This window comes from Hylobates moloch, unplaced genomic scaffold (genome assembly GCF_009828535.3).
Source record: "Hylobates moloch isolate HMO894 unplaced genomic scaffold, HMol_V3 SCAFFOLD_26, whole genome shotgun sequence".
NCBI lineage: Eukaryota > Metazoa > Chordata > Mammalia > Primates > Hylobatidae > Hylobates > Hylobates moloch.
The window spans coordinates 3480486-3501911 of NW_026652301.1; the positions used below are offsets into that span (position 1 = coordinate 3480486).

Genomic DNA, 21426 nt, shown 5'->3' on the forward strand with positions numbered 1-21426 from the left:
ACAATTGTTGTATTTTAAACAATATTTTGGTTCTGGTTCTTTGTGAGGCCTTCTTGTCTCTGTTTCACATAAAGGTCTAGCAGCTGTGATAACCTAATTGTGTCTCTCTTCCCTCTACACTGAGAATCAAAATGATTTAAATAGATGAGGGCTATGACTTGTGGGATCTTGTAACGTCAAATACCATTGTCAATGGTAGAGGAAAACGATCACTTATAAAGATGCACTACTTTATTTTTTGTTGAAGTATAATTCACATAACAGAAAACTCATATTTTTAAGGCGTACAATTCAGTGGTTTTTTTATGCATTCGCTATGTTGTGCAATAATCACCACAATCTACTTTCAGAACATTTCCATTACTCCAAAAAGAAATTCCATATATATATATGCATAATTAGTCACAATTTCCCTCTTCCCTCATCTTCTGGCAACCCTCAAATCAACTTTCTACATGTATTTGCCTATTCTGGAAACTTCACATAAATGGAATAATACATTATGTGGCTTTTTGTGTCTGGTTTCTTTCACTTACCATAATGTTTTCATGTTTCATTCATGTTGTACCATGTAACATACCTCATTCATTTTTATGGCTGAATATTTTCTTTTATTAAATGTATATATCACATTTTGTTTATCCATTCATCATTGACAGACATGTGAGTTGTTTCAACTTTGGGCTACTATAAATAATGCTGTTACGAACTTTTATGTACAAGTTTTTGTGGGAACATTTCTTTTCAATTCTCTTGGGTATTTACCTGTGAGTGGAAGTGCTTGGTCATGTGGTAATTTTATGTTTAAATTTGTAAGAAACTTCCAGACTCTTGCCATGCAGTGGCCTCATTTATGCTCCTACCAGCAACGTATGAGAGTTTCAGTTTATCCACATTCTCACCAAAACTTCTTCTTATCCTTTTAAGAAAATTATAGCCATTCTAGTGGGTGTTAAATGGTATCTCATTGTGGTTTTGGTATGCATTTTCCTAATGATTAATGATGTTGGGCATCTTTCCATGTGTTAAATGGCCATTTGTATTTTTTTTGGAGAAATATCTATTCAGATAATTTGTCTGCATTTTAATCAGGTGTTCTTTTTATTGTTGAGTTGCAAGAGTCCTTTATATATTCTGGATAGTAGACTCTTATCAAATATGTACGATTGGCAAACATTTTCTCCCATTCTGTGGGTTGTCTTTCACTTTCTTGATGGTGTCCTTTTTAAATTTTGATGAAGTTCAACTTATTTGTTTTTAATTTTGTTGCTTATGCTTTTGGTATCATATCTAAAATAACCTATTACCTAATCCAAGATCATGCAGGTTTATAGCTATTTTCCTACTAAGAGTTTTATAGTTTTAATTCTTACAGTTAGGTCTCTGATCTATTTTGAGTTTTGTGTATGATATGAAGTAGGGATCCAAATTTATCACTTTGCACATGGATATCCAGTTGTCCCCGCACCATGCGTTGACTCATCCAGTTGAAGCGGTTAAAGCACTATTTCCCCATAGAATGATCTTTGCACCTTTGTCAAAACTCAATTAACCATAACTGTATGGGTTGATTTTTGGACTCTCAATTCTATTCTATTGGTCCATTTGTCTATCTTTATGCCAGTATCACACTATCTTGATTGCTTTAACTTTTTACTAAGTTTTGAAATTGGGAGATATATGCCCTGCAACTTTGTTCTTCTTTTTCAAGATGATTTTGGCTACTCTGGGACCCTTGAATTTCCAGATGCATTTTAAGATCTGGTTGCCCATTTCTGCAAAATAGGCAGTTGGAGTTTTGTGTTAAATCTGTCAAATAATTTCAGGTGTATTGCTCAAATCTTATTAAGAGTAAATTTTCCATTCCATGAACATGGGATATCTTTTATTTATTTAGATTTCTTCACTTTTTTCAGTAATATTTCAACTACTCTTTTGTTGTTTTTAGTGTACAAGTCCTACACTTTGGTTAAACTATTTTTAGTGTATTTGAAATAGGATTTATTTTGTATCCTAAAAATTTGCTGAATTCATTTATTACTTTTCTATGCATGTAGACAGATGTATTGCTTTAAAGAAAAATTAGGACCAGATTGTTTGGCTTTCACATTTGTGCCTCACCACAATTAATCACAATGAAATAGTTCTGTGCTTTTTCCGAAGGAATAGAGGAAACAAACTTTTCCCTTCTATCACTATCTTTATACTAGAGCTAAATGAATTACTATTATCTCACCTCTCATTGTCTCCAGGGACTTACAAGTAATCCAGTGGCCACAGAGAAGAGAAACTGAATTATTAAGATTCCTACTTTCATTTTTGTGTATATTTCACAAACATAAAAATGTTAAAATTCTATGTTCTCTAGAAGATGAGAATTTAGCCAGAGTTTTCAAAGGATAATATTGGACAAAAGTTTAGATAAATTAACTTATATTTCTGAAATTTAGCAGAGTCTATACCCATGTCAAATCAAGCAACTGAATGACATCACTCAAGATGAAAAGAAAACAATGATTCAAAGTGGAAATATAAACACTGTAAAAAATAGTAGCATTACAAAAATCTTATTGTAAATTTGCAGCTAAGTAGATTCCAGGGAAATGCAAAACATTATTCCAAAATGATACAAAACTCTATATTTACATGTTCAACTCAAGTAGATAATAAAATAACATTTATATCAAAACTTCTGTTTTAAAAGTATGAACTTAAGAGCATAATGACTGTGAATTTAGTTAAAAAATTAAATGAACAACTTTAATCTAAAATAACATGTAGAGTGAGTTTTATATTTTATGTTTAAATTAATATGGGTGTTTGAGTGTTTATCTCTATCTACCTACCTACCTATCATCTATCTCTACTCTCTATCATCTATCTATCCATTTATTCATCCATTATCTACCTAGCTATTTATCCACCTAGCTATTTATCCATCTATTTTTCAATTTATTGATCTACTATAAGTCTAAGGCTGGTTAGTAAATTGTATGCTTTTAAAAAGGTACATCTCACCACTCTACATTTAGCATTTTTCTGGTCACCAACATGTTTGTTCAGGCCCTTCCCCAACTTTCTCCTTGAGAAAGGTAGATCCCTTTTGTAATACTTCCTGTGAATCTGAAACTGCCTCCTACTGTTTTGCTTCCCAGATGTGGATGACGGTATTACAATTCACGAATATTTGCTGCCCTTTTCAGAAATAGCTTTATATTTTCCTGAATAATTGAATAACAACTTGGCTATGTGACTTGCTTTAACAATGAAATATGAGTGTAATTGCCTTGCATCACTTCAAAGCAAAATCTTTAAGAGCCATCTTTTTTTTTTTTTTTTTTCCTCTGTCTCAATGACCCACAAAATTCTAGCTAGAGGTTTCTATTTTATCCACCACGGCCCTGGAATGAATATGATATAAGGCAGAGATACAGCCAGCCCAAGATGGGCATGTGATATGATTGAGACATAAAACTCTTGTGATTGTTAAGTCATGGATATTTTGGGGACATTTGTTGCCAAAATATAACTTAATCCTGACTGATATACCTAGTGTTTCAGCCTTTTTCAAAAAAGCTACTTGGCATACAGAGAAAGAGAATATGGGGTGGGGAATGATTTGCTCTTTGGAAGCTGAGAGGAGAGATTCCTTTCAAGTGAGTGGGTATGTGCTGGCTCTCCCCTGGTAAACAGGTAAAGGATAAACGATAGGTAAAGGGTGAGTAGGTAAAGGGCAAATAGGTAAAGGGCAGCTTCAAGATCAATCCCTACCTACTGCTAGATCCATAGAGTGGGGGCTGTCCACCCGGAAGGTAAAAAACATGTACTGAGGATGACCCACCTACTGAGCACATGGACCATGATTTGTACCTTCGCGAAAAATGCCAAAGATGCTCTTCCGTTTTTGGACGGGTGACTTGGAAAGAAGGTAGCATAATAAATTCCCCTGCTTCTAAAAGTTTTAAGACTGCTCTTCAACAGTATCCCAGGATGATGTTACTCCTTGGAATATCCCAAGGAGGAGAATGGGGTTAAAAATACTGATTGTGCATGCAACCATTGCTTTTAGAGTGGTAGAGAATATTCTGAAAAAGCTCTATGATTATATTGTTCGCAAACCCAAAATATCACTGACATCTTTTCTTGAATCAAATTATTCTTCTCAAGTCATGGATTGTGTATTTCTGGTGCATGTATCATGGACACTTGAGGGTAACTCATAGTCTTTCAAAGAAAGGAGTAAGGATGAAGAGAATGGAAACAAGGGCAAACGTACCTCTCTGACAATCCTTCATATTTTAGGAATTCAAATTTATAGATGAAAACAAATTGGCCAACTTACAAAATAGCCTCAGTTTTCTTGTACATCAAAGAGGCTGGAGCACAGAGGTTCTTTGTGCTCTTTAAAATCTGCAGTTCTTAATAAAATAGATTTTTCTTTGAATTTTCTATCCCAGGTACACCTAATTATATTGACTAAAAATTAATAACCATTAATCTGGTGAAATCAATTATGCTTCCATTTATTTTATGGAATAATTTCAAAATTAAATCATAGACTCGATTGCTACTCCAACTTGGACATGCAAACTTAATTAAATCACAGAAGTTTTTTTTTCAGGTGAATTTAGTGCCCCTGCAATGTAGTCTCTACAGTGTAGTTACAGCTGGACGTTTGCCAGAAATAAAAGATTCTGAGAAATCAATCCTTTCCTCAGAGTAATAATAAATCACAATTTCTAAAAAGAATGTTGCTGCTTCCCAAAGATATTTACTTATTAAAAACAGTCTCATGTATCTAACCTAATACTGAAAGGATTTGATGACTGAATGAGATTATTAAATGCATATTAGTCTTGCAATGGTTGAAATTGTTTGCCTGGTAAGCATGTGGGTGCATGTACTCACATACTCACTCCTGAAGGTAATAGCAAATAGATTATAACAATTTACAATGTGCTGATTTCTGTGGTTGTGAAATAGTATAATGGAACTCATGTTTTCATATTAAAATGAGGTGTATGAAATGGTTCATCTCTTGATTTTAATAAGTTTGATATTATCTCTTTGGACATTAAACATCCAACACATTATTCTTTTTCAGTTCTTCTTCATAGAACTACTATAACATCTTTGTCTTTTTACCTATTGTCTTTGTAACAAATAGTGATATGTGAAACATGTAAAGTACCTAATTATTCTAAAATGTATTTGGGTAAGCCAAAATGTATGTTTGGACATAATTAACTTGGAATAACAGTTTTAGAGATCTGTATTCTTTTGTTTTTATTCCAAAATTACATACTTTAAAATTTCCTGCCTCTGCTTTTGTTGATGCAGGTACCTGACTTGGAATACAGCTTCCTTCTACCTTAATTCCTTTCTTGTTTTTTGCCTACCCCAAATTCTGGTTGCAAGCTCTTTGTTATGTGAGATCAGACCCAACCTTCTCACATGAGAAATGCTGAGAGGATTAAATGAGATGAAGTAGGTAAGATAGCCCAGTGCCTAGCACTTAGTAGATAAAAGCTCAATAAATGGAAAGTTATTAGTATCATTACACATTGTTTAAAAAAGTATCTGAGCTTAGCCTTAAAGTGCCAGATTGACTGCATGTCCTGCATGCTGGAGTACTCCATCGGGGTCACCGCAGAGTTATGTTATTCTTTATAAGATTATTTGTGCCTTGGTGTATTTTATTATTTACAATTGATTGAGGCCAACCCCCAAAGTTACATATGAAATCTTGTAGGTGTTTATCTGTTAAAGGTGCAAGGGATTCGTAGCTGGTAAAAAAGATACATGCAAATGTTACAGTTTAATTGCCCAGTAGGAAGTTAATCAATTTTGTAGCTAACCTAGTAATTGTCTAGCATTCTTTCAGTGCCTATATACATTGTATCTTAAATTCTCTTTGAATCACCTTTACCATCCTGTTGGTTCTCTCATTAATTTACATACATGAGAGTCATTTTCGAAAATTATATTTTACTTAGGTTCTAGTGCATGCTTGGAAAAGTGTATATAACTGAATAAACAGCTGTTTCCACTAGTTAAATATGGGTACACTACCTCCCCCTACACTATTTTTGCATTTCCAGGGAATCCACAAATTTCTAGTAAGAACTAGAGATTTGAGGGAAGCCCAGGGTCATTACTCAACTTTAGGTGTATCCTTTCTCTCACACTGAAGGTCAATAGGGTTTCACCAAAGACTTCTAATTTCCAGTTACTACCAACTCTTATCTTCCTCTCTGGGCTCTCTTCTTCTTCCAGCTGATGGTGGAGTAAAAGAATGTTTCAAACTTACCTTCTGCCTGCAGCCCAGTTTTATGTTTAAAATACTTTTAATGTAACACACATACAGTGGTTAGGAAAAATAAGCAAAGAGTGAATTACAGAGGGTTCAAGTTCTTAAAAAGTACTTGTCTTTTTCAGCTCCAGCAGGTAATTTATATTCTTCTCTAAACTGGTTATTCTAGTTAGCAATTCTCCTAACCTTTTTTCAAGGTTCTTAGCTTCCTTGCATTGGGTTAGAACATGCTCCTTTAACTCAGGAAAGTTTGTTATTGCCCGCCTTCTGAAGCCTACTTCTGTCAATTCGTCAAACTCATTCTCCGTCCAGTTTTGTTTCCTTGCTGGTGAGGAGTTGTGATCCTTTGGAGGAAGAGAGGCATTCGGTTTTTGGAATTTTCCGACTTTTTACACTGGTTTTTCCTCATCTCTGTGGATTTATCTACCTTCAGTCTTTGATGTTGGTGACCTTCAGATGGGGTTTCTGTGTGAACATCCTTTTTGTTGATGTTGATGCTATTCCCTTCTGTTTGTTAGTTTTCCTTCTAACATTCAGGACCCTCTGCTGCAGGAGTTTGCTGAAGGTCCACTCTAGACCCTGTTTTCCTGGGAATCACCAGTGGAGGCTGCACAAGAGCAAAGATTGCTGCCTGTTCCTTCCTCTGGAAGCTTTGTCCCAGAGGGCCACCTACCAGATGCCAGCCAGAGCTCTCCTGTATGAGGTGTCTGTCGGCTCCTGCTGGGAGGTGTCTCCCAGTCAGGAGGCACTGGGGTCAGGGACCCACTTGAGGAGGCAGTCTGTCCCTCAGCAGAGCTCGAGTGCTGTGCTGGGAGATCTGCTGCTCTCTTCAGAGCCTTCAAGCAGGAACGTTTAAGTCTGCTGAAGCTGCTCCCACAGGTGCCCCTTCCCCCAGGCACTCTGTCTCAGTGAGACGTGAGTTTTATCTATCAGTCTCTGACTGGGGCTGCTGCCTTTCTTTCAGAGATGCCCTGCCCAGAGAGGAGGGATCTAGAGAGGCAGTCTGGCTACAGCGGCTTTGCTAAGCTGTGGTGGGCTCTGCCCAGTTCGAACTTCCCGGTGGCAGTTTTTTACACTGTGAGGGGAAAACTGCCTACTGAAGCCTCAGGAATGGCAGATGCCCCTCTCCCTACCAAGTTCAAGCATCCCAGGTTGACTTCAGACTGCTGTGCTGGCAGCAAGAATTTCAAGCTAGTGGATCTTAACTTGCTGGGCTCCGTAGGGGTGGCATCCACTAAGCTAGAACACTTGGCTCCCTGGCTTCAACCCCCTTTCCAGGGGAGTGAACAGTTGTGTCTCGCTGGCATTCCAGGCACCACTGGGATAAGAAAAAAATTCCTGCAGCTAGCTCGGTGTCTGCCAATATGCCTGAATGAACATCAATGTGAAAATCCTCAATAAAATACTGGCAAACAGAATCCAGCAGCACATCAAAAAGCTTATCCACCATGATCATGATCAAGTCAGCTTCATCCCTGGGATGCAAGGCTGGTTCAGCATATGCAAATCAATAAATGTAATTCATCACATAAACAGAACCAATGACTAAAACCACACAATAATCTCAATAGATGCACAAAAGGCCTTCAACAAAATTCAACACCACTTCATGCTAAAAACTCTCAATAAACTATTTATTGATGGAATGTATATCAAAACAAGAAGAGCTATTTATGACACACACACAGCCAATATAATACTGAATGGGCAAAAGCTGGAAGCACTCCCTTTGAAAACCAGCACAAGACAAAGATGCCCTCTCTCACCACTTCCTATTCAACATAGTATTGGAAGTTCTGGCAGGCCAATCAGGCAAGAGAAAGAAATAAAGGGTATTCAACTAGGAAGAGAGGAAATCAAATTGTCTTTGCTTGCAGATGATATGACAGTATATTTAGAAAACCCCATTATCTCAGCCCATAATCTCCTTAAGCTGATAGGCAACTTCAGCAAAGTCTCAGGATACAAAATCAAAGTGCAAAAATCACAAACATTCCTATACACCAATAATAGACAAACAGAGAGCCAAATCATGAGTGAACTCCTTTTTACAATTGCTACAAAAAGAATAAAATACACAGGAATACAACTTACAAGGGATGTGAAGGACCTCTTCAAGGAGAACTACAAACCACTGCTCAAGGAAATCAGAGAGGACACAAACAAATGGGGAAACATTTTATGCTCATGGATAGGAAGAATCAATATTGTGAAAATGGCCATACTGTCCAAAGTAATTTATAGATTCAATTGTATCCCCATCAAGCTACCATTGACTTCCTTCGCAGAATTAGAAAAAACTACTTTAAATTACACATGGAACCAAAAAAGAGCCTGTATATCCAAGAAAATCCTAAGGAAAAAGAACAAAGCTGGAGGCATCATGCTACCTAACTTCAAACTATACTACAAGGCTACAGTAACCAAAACAGCATGGTACTAGTACCAAAACAGATATATAGACCAATGGAACAGAACAGAGGCCTCAGAAATAATGCCACACATCTATAACCACATGATTTTTTATAAACCTGGCAAAAAACAAGAAATGGGGGAAGGATTCCCTATTTAATAAATAGTGCTGGGAAAGCTGGCCAGCCATATGCAGAAAACTGAAACTGGACCCCTTCCTTACACCTTATATGAAAATTAACTCAAGATGGATTAAAGACGTAAATGTAAGACCTAAAACCATAAAAACCCTAGAAGAAAACCCCGGAAATACTATTCAGGACATTGGCATGGGCAAAGACTTCATGACTAAAACACCAAAAGCAATGGCAACCGCAACGAAAGCCAAAATTGAGAAATGGGGTATATTTAAACTAAAGAGCTTCTGCACAGCAGAAGAAACCATTGTCATAGTAAACAGGCAACCTACAGAATGAGAGAATGTTTTTGCAATCTATCCATCTGACAAAGGACTAATATCCAGAATCTATGAGGAACTTAAACAAATTTACAAGAAAAAACCAAACAACCCCATCAAAAAGTGGGCAAAGGATATGAACAGACACTTCTCAAAAGAAGACATTTATGCTGCCAACAAACATATGAAGAAAGCTTGTCATCATTGGTCATTAGGGAAATGCAAATCAAAACCACAATGAGATGCCATCTCATGCCAGTTAGAATAGCAATCATTAAAAAGTCAGCAAACAACAGATGTTGGAGATGATGTGAAGAAATAGGAATCTTTTTACACTGTTTGTGGGAATGTAAATTAGTTCAACTATTATGGAAAACAGTGTGGTGATTCCTCAAGGATCTAGAACCAGAAACACCATCTGACCCAGCAATCCTATTACTGAGTATATACCCAAAGGATTTTACATCATTCTACTATAAAGACACATACACACGTATGTTTATTGCAGCACCATTCACAGCAGCAAAGACTTGGAAACAACCCAAATGGCCATCAGTGATAGACTGGATAAAGAAAATGTGGCACATATGCACCATGGAATACTATGCAGCTGTAAAAAAGGATGCGTTCATGTCCTTTGCAGGGACATGGATGAAGCTGGAAACCATCATTCTCAGCAAACTAACACATGAACAGAAAACCAAACACTACATGTTCTCACTCATAAGTGGGAGCTGAACAATGAGAACTCATGGACACAGGGAAGAACATCACACACCAGGGCCTATCAGGGAGTGGGGCTAGAGGAGGGATAACATTAGGAGAAATATGTAATGTAGATGACGGGTTGATGGGTGCATCAAACCACTATGGCAGGTGTATACCTATGTAACAAACCTGCACGTTCTGCACATGTATCCCAGAACTTAAAGTAGAATAATGTTTTTAAAAAGTACTTATCAGGTTTGCCCTGCCAACAGTCTCCATTCTCTATAAAGTGTAAATGAGTAAGCTCTGCTTTCAGCTAGCCTCTTTCCTTTTTCTCAAAGTCTTTGAATGTTCCTTTGGGAGTTTCAAATCTTCCCTTCCAGCCACCATTCTTTTATTCCTAAGGGTTGAGTTATCATGCTCTCCACTGTTTGGGAAGGGTATTAACCAGCCTGCCATTCAAGTTACTCAGACCTAGGAGGATCTTTTTACAGCTGAAGGAAGCTCTAAACCAGTGTTTCTAACCTTGAGGTACAGCCACCTGGCTTGGCACTCTATTTTCCCCAGGCAAAGTCATTTTAGGTCATTGCCTAGGAAAACCCAGGCTTGAATGACCTGTTGAGTAGAGGTTCTCAAAGGAGAAGTGAAGGGGAGGAGGTGTAGATTTCACAAAGATGGCAGTGTGTGACGGAAAGGGCAGGTCAATGTCTTTTGAAAGGGCATAGGCTTCATTGCAATTTCATGCTTGGAGCATTCCTAAAAATTAATATTTTAATAAGGTAAATTGCAAAGAAAGAATGACAAAACAGGCCAGTGGTGATGCACTGAAGATGCAAAACTTCTCTACGGTGGGATGGATGGGAATTGGAATTATTGGAATTGACTAGAGACAAGAGATTTTTATATGTATCAAAAAAAGACATGAATTTTTACAATAGTTGAGGAATGTAGTGGGATTTTGGGGCAAAGCCTTAGTTTAGTTTATATCCTTCTATTGTTCTAGATTCCCAAAGGGGTTTCTAACCCATGGGAACCCCAACTTATGAGGTAGCCTAAGCCATACTTTTTCAATCCAGAAAAAAGTTAGCTGTAACACGCAAAAGTTTTTAAGCTGTATTCAAACTTTCTCTGAAAGGGTTTTTTTTTTTTAATGCTACAAAATTGCATAGTATATACGACACATTTAACTTTTAGATATGTGTTGTTGAGTAATAAACTAATACTTATAACAGTCCCTGAACTATGTGGATAAAATATGGTTTACATCAGTGAATGTGTATATACATATACAATACTACAAGGAAAGATTTATGATAACTCACCGACTAGTGAAAAATTGCTTCAGAAAGCATAAATCTCCCAAGATCGAACTAATAGCTTTCCCTGAGGGGGCTTCAAAAGAATTTACATTTGAATTGGATCTTGAAACTCTACATTTGAATTTATCACCCATTCCTCAGGAAAGTTTATAGTTATATATAAGATAGCATTATAAAAATGAAATTCAGTGACAACAAATCGATTTCGTCTCTTAAAAATCATTATCAGAATTATGTTACTCTACTGGACTGATTCTTGCTCTAAATTTAGCTTGTACCCATAGCATCAAGAATCTGACCTCAAATGGATTTCATAAACAATCCCTTTTAATAAATACCATGATTCTTTGAAATGTAAAAAGAAATCTCATATGGAGGACCCGACAAGAAAAAAGATCTAAAACTAACACAATTTAAAAACTGGTAAAATTCTTCACCTTGGCTTCTTAAATCTGTTTCCATTGCCAACACATAGGTATAAAAAGTCATAAAAATTATAATTTCCAAGAACCTGCAGCTAAATCCTCTCCAAATGCTAGGATATATGTGTCTTTACAGAGTCATTGATCCGTTTAGACTGCCACTCATGATTCATTTGTTCTTTAATTTCTAAGGATGAAGTTAGTTACAAGAAATAATGACAGGAATTTAATTTTTTTAAATTAAGAGCTGACAGAGAATAACATTTAAATATGCTAGAATTTAGATGCATTCTGCAACAGATTCTCCTTATCAGAATTTATATCTGTATCTGTATCTATAAGCTGAATGCATGCCTTTTAGCCCCTGGCTCTGCCCCTTCCTTGCTGTGGGCTGTTCATTGGACCCTTTTGTGCTGCAGTATCCTCACATCTAAAAATGGGGGTAACAACTGTAGTTACCTTATAGGATTGGTGAGAGACTTAAGATAATACAAGTACAAAAACCATGTGCCTGGCCCATATAGGCTCAATGGATATTATCATGGTTAATACTTATACATCCAAATGATTGACCGTCAAAATATGATCAAGGCCTTGACATATGTCCCTTAAGCTCTATTTTGGTCTTGTTCTCCTTTCCAGTTGCATTTTACTTACTACACAGTGCAGCTATCCAATTTACACCTTATTTAAATCCTTGCCATAAAATAAGCTATTACATATTTTGTTTAGGGGCTTAAGAGGGTTACTTCTTCCAATGGTTAAAATTATTTCAACCTCTTTATGATGAGAGAGGAGTAAAGGAAACAATGTCCGTTGAACAAAGATATTGTTTAATTTTTCTGCCACTGTTTCATCTACAGAATGGGCAGAACTCACTCTGGAAGAGCCGGTGGGAATAATGCCATTTGGGAAGCACACAACATAGGCAGCACAGTGGAGCACGAGAAAGTCCGGAGCTATTAGCTCCCGGGTCCTGAAGCAATGAGAACTTTCACTGGAGTCTGGATTCCACTTTAGACAAAATCCTCTCTGCATCGCCAAATGACTCTTATTTTCCTAAACTTACTCTAAGAATATCTTTTAACAGCAATTTGAATAAACCGACTCACATGCCACTGTGATTTTATGTCTGATTTGCTGCCGAATCAGCTGTGTTTGGCCAGCCCTTCTATCTTCACATTTTTCACAGTGTTTATCCTTAAGCTTAGCAACCAACCAAACTTCGAGTGGAATATCAATATTCAAGAGTAAAATGTATTATTAGTTTTCTAATTGTTCCACAAGAGATTGAGTTTGTGTAGTTTACATTTTTGCACTTTCTGTTTTACTTATGATATATTCTCAACACATGAAATTTTGGCCCGTTCCCCTTTTACTATTCACAAACTTCCAAATACTGGTAAAAATGCCTTTGTGTGTCTTTAAGTCACATAACAGATTTGTGTTATGTTAAATATTAGTGAATATATAAACCTAAGAATACAAGGATAATTTTGTTAAAGAATCAAAAAGTATCAGGACATTCGTTTGTCTTATGGCAGTGACAAATTGAAGTTTCCACCAAGATACACGTATTTTGGATTTGGGCCAGACAGCTAAAAAACCTGTTTCAACTTAAAACCCAAAAAGGTTTTAAGTTGAAAAAATAGTGCTGACTTTTACTGAAAGTAAATTTTAAACCGTTTTTGTTAATTTACTCCATTAAAAAATGCATACATTTGGACAGAGCGAGACTCTGTCTCAAAAAAAAAAGCATACATATACAGTCACAGAATTAGTTTTCGTTTTGACCTTGAAAAGGACTTGAAAGTATTTACTCCAAACTTACTTTACACATACTAAAAATATAGTTTTTGAAAAAAGAAAGTGATGTGGCTTTTCAGACAAGGGAATGGTATGTAATGTTTTGCATCAGCTCCGGGTCTTGGGTGATCTCCACCAATCAGATATCCTTTAGAGCTGGTAGGGTCTAGAAAGATCATTATTTTACACCCTTATTTTACAGACAAAGAACCGGAGACCTGCTAGAGTAAGTGACCTGGTTAAGATAGGGAGCGCTCCAGAGACCGGGTCCAAGATCTTCCCCTGTTTCACAATTAGAAGGCGGCTGTCTAGAGGTCATTCCCTTCCTTACGATCCTCATAAAGTTAATTTCCAGTCTCTTGGAGAGAGGACTGTACGATCGCCTGGCTTAGAAGTTTTCCTCCCTCCCCGAACCCCGTTTTCTCTTCCATTTCTTCCGCTCGCGTGTCCCCAGCGCCCACAGGTAGAAATCAGCCGCCCGCGGGGCTGCGGGGCACAAAGAGGCGGCTGGCGGCTCTGCTGACCCCCTTCCCGCCGGCCTGGACGAGGCCTGGGCTCGGGAGCCGCGTGATGCATCCCAAAGAAGGCGCAGAACGGCACGTGTTCTCCCCGGTGCCCGGGGCTCCCGCACCGCCGCCCAATCGCCGCGGCCGCCTCGCGCTCTGGCTGCGCCTGCCGGCCGCGGGAACTCAGTGCCCGTGGATTCGCGCCGCCGCCGCCCGCCATGCGCTTCCGCTTCGGGGTGGTGGTGCCGCCAGCCGTGGCCGGCGCCCGGCCGGAGCTGCTGGTGGTGGGGTCGCGCCCCGAGCTGGGGCGTTGGGAGCCGCGCGGTGCCGTACGCCTGAGGCCAGCCGGCACCGCGGCGGGCGCCGGGGCGCTGGCGCTGCAGGAGCCGGGCCTGTGGCTCGGGGAGGTGGAGCTGGCGGCTGAGGAGGCGGCGCAGGACGGGGCGGAGCCGGGCCGCGTGGACACGTTCTGGTACAAGTTCCTGAAGCGGGAGCCGGGAGGAGAGCTCTCCTGGGAAGGTATTGCCAGTAGACGCCTGCCCCTGTGCAGAGCGGGAGCTCCGGCCCACACCCGCAACCGGGGCCTGGGCCTCGGCCTCGGGCAGGCCCCGCAGGCCCCGGCGGCGCGCGTCCTGGGCTTTTTGCCCGCGTCCCTGCGCACTCCCCGGGCGACCTGGGCTGACCCTGCTCTGCCGGCCACGCTGTCGCCGCCAGCCGCGCCTCCGGCTTCCTACTGGTTCCCTAGACCCGTACAGCGCTCCTGGCCGCCTTCCCGCCCACTCGGTTGCCTGCCCCTCCGACCTGGTTTCCGTACACCCAGTCCTCAGCTTTTTTCCAACCGCGCCTGCGTCACGGGCCAGTGCCCTACGTCTCCCGCCCGGGGCCCCCTTCGCCCTCAGAGTGCTCTTCGCCCTCCGAGTACCCCCTTCGCGGGTCCCTTGGCTGCCCAGCCGCGCGCCGCTGATGGCTTCAACAGCCCAACTCCGCCTTAGTTAGGTTTTGTGTCCTCATTTTCCTGCTCTAATTCACTAAAAAAACCCCAAAACGATCCAACCAACAAAACTAGCGTTTTCGCTAATCATAGACAGCAACGTGCTACTTAGATTTTTTTTCTTAGGTATTGAGAATGAACTAATGGAAAGACGTTGAATATTTCCCTTTTTGGATTTTTTTTTCTTTTTTAATCCCAGGTATATGACAATTGAGACATGACCTGATTTCTTAAAATACTAAAACAATACATGCTGGTTGTAAAATAATAAAGAAATGTACATAGTGAAAACTTAGTGTTTTCTCCACACATCTTAAGCACACTGCTTGTACACATTTATGTATGTGATATATGCATACTTTTTTTTACAAAAATTGTATAGTAATTCTGAATTTTTGCTTTTCTTGCCTAACAATATGTTAGGGACATCTTTCACTGTCACTACATGTAGATACATATTTTACATGTAGATATATATTTTAAATGGCAACAAATTATTCTGCATCTACCAATGTGCATTTAGGTTCTTTTCAGTTTTCCTCTGTCGTAAACAGTAGTAGCTTAATTGAAATTTCCTTTTACAGGTATCTTTGAACATTCGGGAGTGTTTCTGCAGAGTGGATTCAAAGAAGTGAAATTATTAGGTCAAAATGCAGTCATTTTTTTTTTAACACTTCATTAAAGACTGCTAAATTATGCCCTAAAAGGGTGATAACTAATGGCGGCTCCCGCCAACAGTGTCTGAATTGAGACAGCCCCTTTCTTTAAAGGAAATGTGCAAGGTTGTAGACTGGAGTGGGTGTGACTCAATAGTTGAAGTCAATGAAATGAATGTCTCTTTAGAAGTTTATATGAAAAAAAAATGGGCCATTTAGCCTGTAATGATGTAGAAACAAAGAATCGGTAAAGAAGATTAGAGTGGAATGTATTTATATATTATCCTTGTTCTCTTTTTGTACCTCACTGGGCTTATGGTCTGGTAGCATTTATTGGTCTGTTATTTTACCATGACAGAATTGAAGGATACCCTCTTCAGTTTATCCTTTCTTTACAGGATATTACTATTATTCATAGTATTGTAGTATTATTTTTTAAAATAAAATAATATCTGATAATTGTAATAAAAATGCAAATGATGTGAAACAAAGATCTTCCCTTTCCCTAGTTCTTTTCTTTAGCTTTTCTGATAGTCCTCCCTATGCTGTTAATAGTTTGCTTATGTTGCTATTTCTTAAGGTATCACAAACTTTTGTTTTTAATTTTTCTAATAGTTACCATATAAGTTATATATAATTTTAAAAATTAAAATTAGGCAATAAATATTGACAGCTACTGGATGCCCATAAAATTAACCATCACACCTGTTATGAAATATGAGGAATTTACCTCAAGTTCACTCTGTCTTCCCTGCTGATTTTTTTTTACTATTATTTTCAGTTTTTTTGATAAATATTTTTCTTTACCATCCAAGCAGGAAATATTTTCAGTTTTGTATTAAAAGTTGACTGTTAACTTTCTAGGAAGTTACTCCTATAAGAGAGGATAAGAAAAATATTACACATTTCTTCCTGTCTCCTCACTTTGGTTTATTATGACTTCTACATTATCAAGTTTTATATGATTTATATTCTGTTTTCTAATTGTTACAGTGCCTTCTTGTTTAAGGTAAATAGACTGATTCTAAGCATCGTAAATTAACAGCTTTATGAGAAGCAGGGTAGCCAAGTGTTTAATGCAAGGATTCTGGAGCCAGATTGCCTGGGCTCACCAACCAGTGTGGGATTTGAGGCGTGTCACCTCAGCTCACAATGAAAGGACCAAGCTGCCTAATAAATGAACTGTATTTTGTAGAATATGGATATATATTAAGAACTTAGAAGAGGACATATGGTAAATGTTAAATAAGGGCTAGTTATTATTTTTTTCCTGTGATTATTAGGAAACCACATAGTGCAATTAGACTCATAAACAAGGAAATAAAATTTTGTTACATGAAAACTGTACCACTGCAAGGAAAAATTCTTTTTTTGTTGTTCATTAAAAAAATTTCTTCTAAAAATGACATACATGTGCAGAACGTGCAGTTTTGTTACATAAGTATTATACGTGTGCCATGGTGGTTTGCTGCACCTATTGACCCATCCTCCAAGTTCCCTCCCCTCAACCCCCATCCACCAACAGGCCCTGGTGTGTGATGTTCCCCTCTCTGTGTCCGTATGTTCTCCATGTTCAGCTCCCACTTATGAGTGAGAACATGCGGCGTTTGGTTTTCTGTTCCTGTGTTCTCATTAGTCATTGGGCACTTAGGTTGGTTCCATATCTTTGCAATTGTGAATTTTGCTGCTATAAACATACATATGCTCTGTAGTCAATTGTTTTTTCATGATGGCTTTTTTATTCCATTGATTTTTCTCCAGTATCTGGTTGTCCTTGGATATCCATTCATTTTTATGAATGAAGGATATGCTGATCAGTAGGGGTAACTGTGCTGGTTTTCTGTTGAAGTTGTTATGTTTATTGAAAACCTCCTCTAAATGGGAGAACACTCATGGAATACTGTGTAATTTGGCAGATTTTGTGAAGGATAAAATTCCGCTCAGGGTGTGTGGCTGGGGAGCCAGTAGGCTTAAAATCGTTATCATTGGCAAAGTAAAAAGAACTTTATCATGAGGTGGGATAATTTAGTATATTTTATTGTTGAATGGAGTTTCCTTTTTCTTTACCTGTAGGTCTGTTGGGTGGGTCTGTAGACATCACAGGATTTGTTTCACCCAGTCTCCAGCTCCTACACCCACACTAGGGTCCTTTCCAGGAAACCCTTTCCCTACTGTGTTTAGAGCATGCTTATTCCATGTTGGTGATGGGAAGGGGTTGAAGGAGGCAGGTGGGAAACCTTTCTTTCAACTCCTCTGCAGGCTGACATGTATTTATTTGTTAGGTTTCCTCTTTCATGTTGCTTTTCTAGAAGGCTTCCCTAACTACCTTCTGATTCTTTCTCATAACATCTGTTCCTTTTTCTTGTATCACTTATTACAGTCTAAAAATCACATTAATTATGCTGGATTGGACTCTTTAATTGCAAGTAATGGAAACTGAATGTGAACCAGTCTAAAAATAATTTTAAAAAATCAATTCATGTAACCAAACTAAAAGAAGCATGGAGTACAGCCTCTCTCTCCTCACTTGCTTTCTAGCTCTCACTCTCTCGTTCTCAGATTTGCTTTTCTCAGGTCTTGGCTTTATTTTCTCAAGATAATTGACTCTATCAAGCTAGGCTTTCCCACAAGAAGCTCAGGACTATATGCCTAAATTGGATGTCACATGCAGTGTCACACTGTATTCTCTTGGCTTTTCCCTTAAGGCAACAAGATGGCTGCTGCAGCTCTGTTCATCACATGTGCATTTAGTGGAATAAGGGAGAAGAAGGAAGAGTGGAAGAGTCATCCTTGGGTATTCCCTGTAATCTAGGAAGCAAAAACTTCACCAGAATACCTCCACACTCCCACTTTGTTTTATGTTTAGAATTGGCCAGAACTATTGTGTTTGACTACCTCTGCTGCAGAAGAGACTGGGTGTATTAGTCAGTTCTTGCATTGCTATAAAGAAGTACCTGAGATTGGGTAATTTATAATGAGAAGAGGTTTAATTGGCTCATGGTTTTGCAAGCTGTACAGGAAACATGGCTGGGGAGGCCTCAGGAAACTAACAAGTATGGCAGAAGATGAAGGGGAAGCAGGGACAATCCGCATGGCTGGAGCAGGAGGAAGAGAGAAAGGGGGAAGTGCTACACACTTTTAAACAACTAGATCCCATGAGAACCTACTCACTATCATCATGAAAATAGCAAAGGGGAAGTCCACCCCCATGGTTTAATCACCTTCTACCAGGCCCTTCCTCCAACATTAGGAATTATAATTCAGACATGAAATTTGGGCAGGGACACAAATCTAAACCATATCATTCCACCTCCGGCCCCTCCCAAATCTCTTGTCCTTCTCACACTGTAAAATACAATCTTTTCTTCTCAACAGTCCCCCAAAGTCTCATCTTATTTCAGCATTAACTCAGAAGTTCACAGCCCAAAGTCTCATCTGAGACAAGGCAAGTCCCTTTTGCCTGGGAGCCTGTAAAATCAAAACCACTTAATTACTTCCAAGATACAATGGGGGTACAGACATTGGCTAAGTACTCCCATTCCAAAAGGGAGACATTAGTCAAAACAAAAGGGTTAGAGGCCCCACGCAAGTCCAAAACCCAGCAGAGCAGCCATAAAATCTTAAAGTTCCAAAATAATCTCTTTTGACTCCATGTCTCACACCCAGGTAACATTGATGTGAGGGGTGGGCTTTCAAGGCCGTGGGCATCTCTGCCCCTGTGGCTTTGCAGGGTACAGCCCCCATGGCTGCTTTCATGAGCTGGTATTGAGTGCCTGTGGCTTTTCCAGGCCCACGGTGCAAGCTGTTGATGAATCTACCATTGTGGTAGCTAGACGACAGTGGCCTTCTTTTCATAGCTCCATTGGGCAGTGCCCCAGTGGGAACTCTGTTTGGGGGCTCCAACTCAACATTTCCCCTGTGCGCTGCCTTAGTAGACGTTCTCACTGAGGGCTCTGCTGCTGCAGCAGACTTCTGCCTGGATATCTAGGTGTTTCCAAATATCCTCTGAAATCTAGGTGGAGGCTCCCAAGCCTAAACTCTTGCTCTCTGTACACTAGCTGGCTTAACATCACATAGAAGCTTCCAAGGATTATGGCTTGCACCCTCTGGAGCAGTGGACTGAGACGTATCTGGGACCCTTTTAACCAAGGCTGGAGGTGGAGAAGCTGGGATTCAGGGAGCAGTGTCCTGAGGTTGTACAGGGTAATGAGGCTCTGGGCCTATGAAACTATTTTTCCCTCCTAGGCCTCCAGGCTTGTGGTGAGAGGGGCTGCTATGGAGGTCTCTGAAATGCCTTGCAGGCCTTTTCTACATTGTGTTAGCTATTAATATACAACTCCTCTTTACTTATGCAAATTTCTACAACTGGCTTGAATTCCTCCCTAAAAATGGATTTTTATTTTCTACCACATGGCAAGGCTGCAAATTTTCCAAGCTTTTATGCTCTGCTTCCCTTTTAAGTATAAGTTCCAGTTTCAGATCATCTCTTTGCTCATAAATATGAGCATATGCTGTTAGAAGCAGCCAGACCACATCTTGAATGCTTTGCTGCTTAGAAATTTCTTCCACCAGATACCCTAAATCATCTTTCTCAAGTTCAGATTTCCACAAATCTCTAGAGCAGGAGCACAATGATGCCAGTCTCTTTGCTAAAGCACAACATGAGTGACTACTCTAGTTTCCAGTAAGTTCCTTATCTCCATCTGAGACCACCTCAGCCTGGACTTCACTGTCCATATCAGTATCAGCATTTTGGTCATAACCATTCAACAAGTCTCCAGGAAGTTCCAAACTTTCCTTCATCCTCCTGCTTCCTCTGAGTCCTCCAAACTGTCCCAACCTCTGCCCAACACCCAGTTCTAAAGCTGCTTCCACATTTTCAGGTATCTTTATGGTAATGCATCTCTTCCCAGAACCAATTTTCTGTATTAGTCAGTTCTTGCATTACTGTAAAGAATGACGTAAGACTGAGTGATTTATAAAGGAAAGAAGTTTAATTGGCTCATGATTCTCCAGGCTGTACAGGAAACATGGCTTGGGAGGTCAAGGAAACTTACAAACATGGCAGAAGGCAAAGGGGAAGCAGGCACGTCCTACATGGCTGGAGCAGGAGGAATAGAGAGAAGGGGGAAGTGCTACACACTTTTAAACAACCAGATCTCATGAGAACTGACTTTCACAAGAACAGCAAGGAGGAAGTCTGCCCCTGTGATTCAATCGTATTTCACCAGGCCCCTCCTTCAACATTGGGGATTACTGTTCAGATGTGAGATTTGGGTGGGGACAAAAATCAAACCATATCACTGGGAAAGTGCTTTATTTAGGCCAGCACATTCCTTCCTGAAAAAAAATTAGGGTATTGATTACTAATTTTAGATTTACAGGAAAGTTGCAAAGACAGTACAGAGAGTTCTTATATACTCCTTACCCAGTTTCCTCTGTTGTTAATATTTTATATTAGTATGACACTTGTGAGAATTAAGGAACCAATATTGATACATGATTATTAACTGGGATCCAGATTTCATTCATATTTCATTATTTTTACTTAACATACTTTTTCTCTTCCAATACTTTATCTATATGACCACATTACATTTATTATTTATGACTGTGATAGTTTCTCAGACTTTATGTATTTCTGCAATGACCTTTAAAGTTTTGAATAGTATTCATCAGGTATTTTGCAGAAAGTTGCTCAATTGGGATTTTTCTGGTGTTTTTTTCTCATCATTAGACTTGGATTATGGGTTTTTGGGAAGACCATCGAAGTAAAGTGTCTTCCTTATTACATCATATCAAGGATCTATACTATTAACATCACTTACTACCGTTT

The 21426-nt window shown here is 39.2% G+C and overlaps 1 protein-coding gene across 7 annotated transcripts in view; it reads left to right on the forward strand.

The window, feature by feature from the left end:
• The first annotated feature begins 13891 nt into the window (after positions 1–13891).
• Positions 13892–21426, forward strand: part of LOC116463130 (laforin) — a 358409-nt gene continuing 350874 nt past the window's right edge. For all 7 annotated transcript variants that reach the window (XR_009211981.1, XR_009211982.1, XR_009211980.1 and 4 more), the window contains exon 1: positions 13892–14462. Coding sequence is in view for 4 of the 7 variants with exons in the window: in XM_058434463.1 (XP_058290446.1) it covers positions 14162–14462 (301 nt within the window). In the remaining 3 variants the exon portion in view is untranslated. The remainder of the gene's footprint in view (positions 14463–21426) is intronic.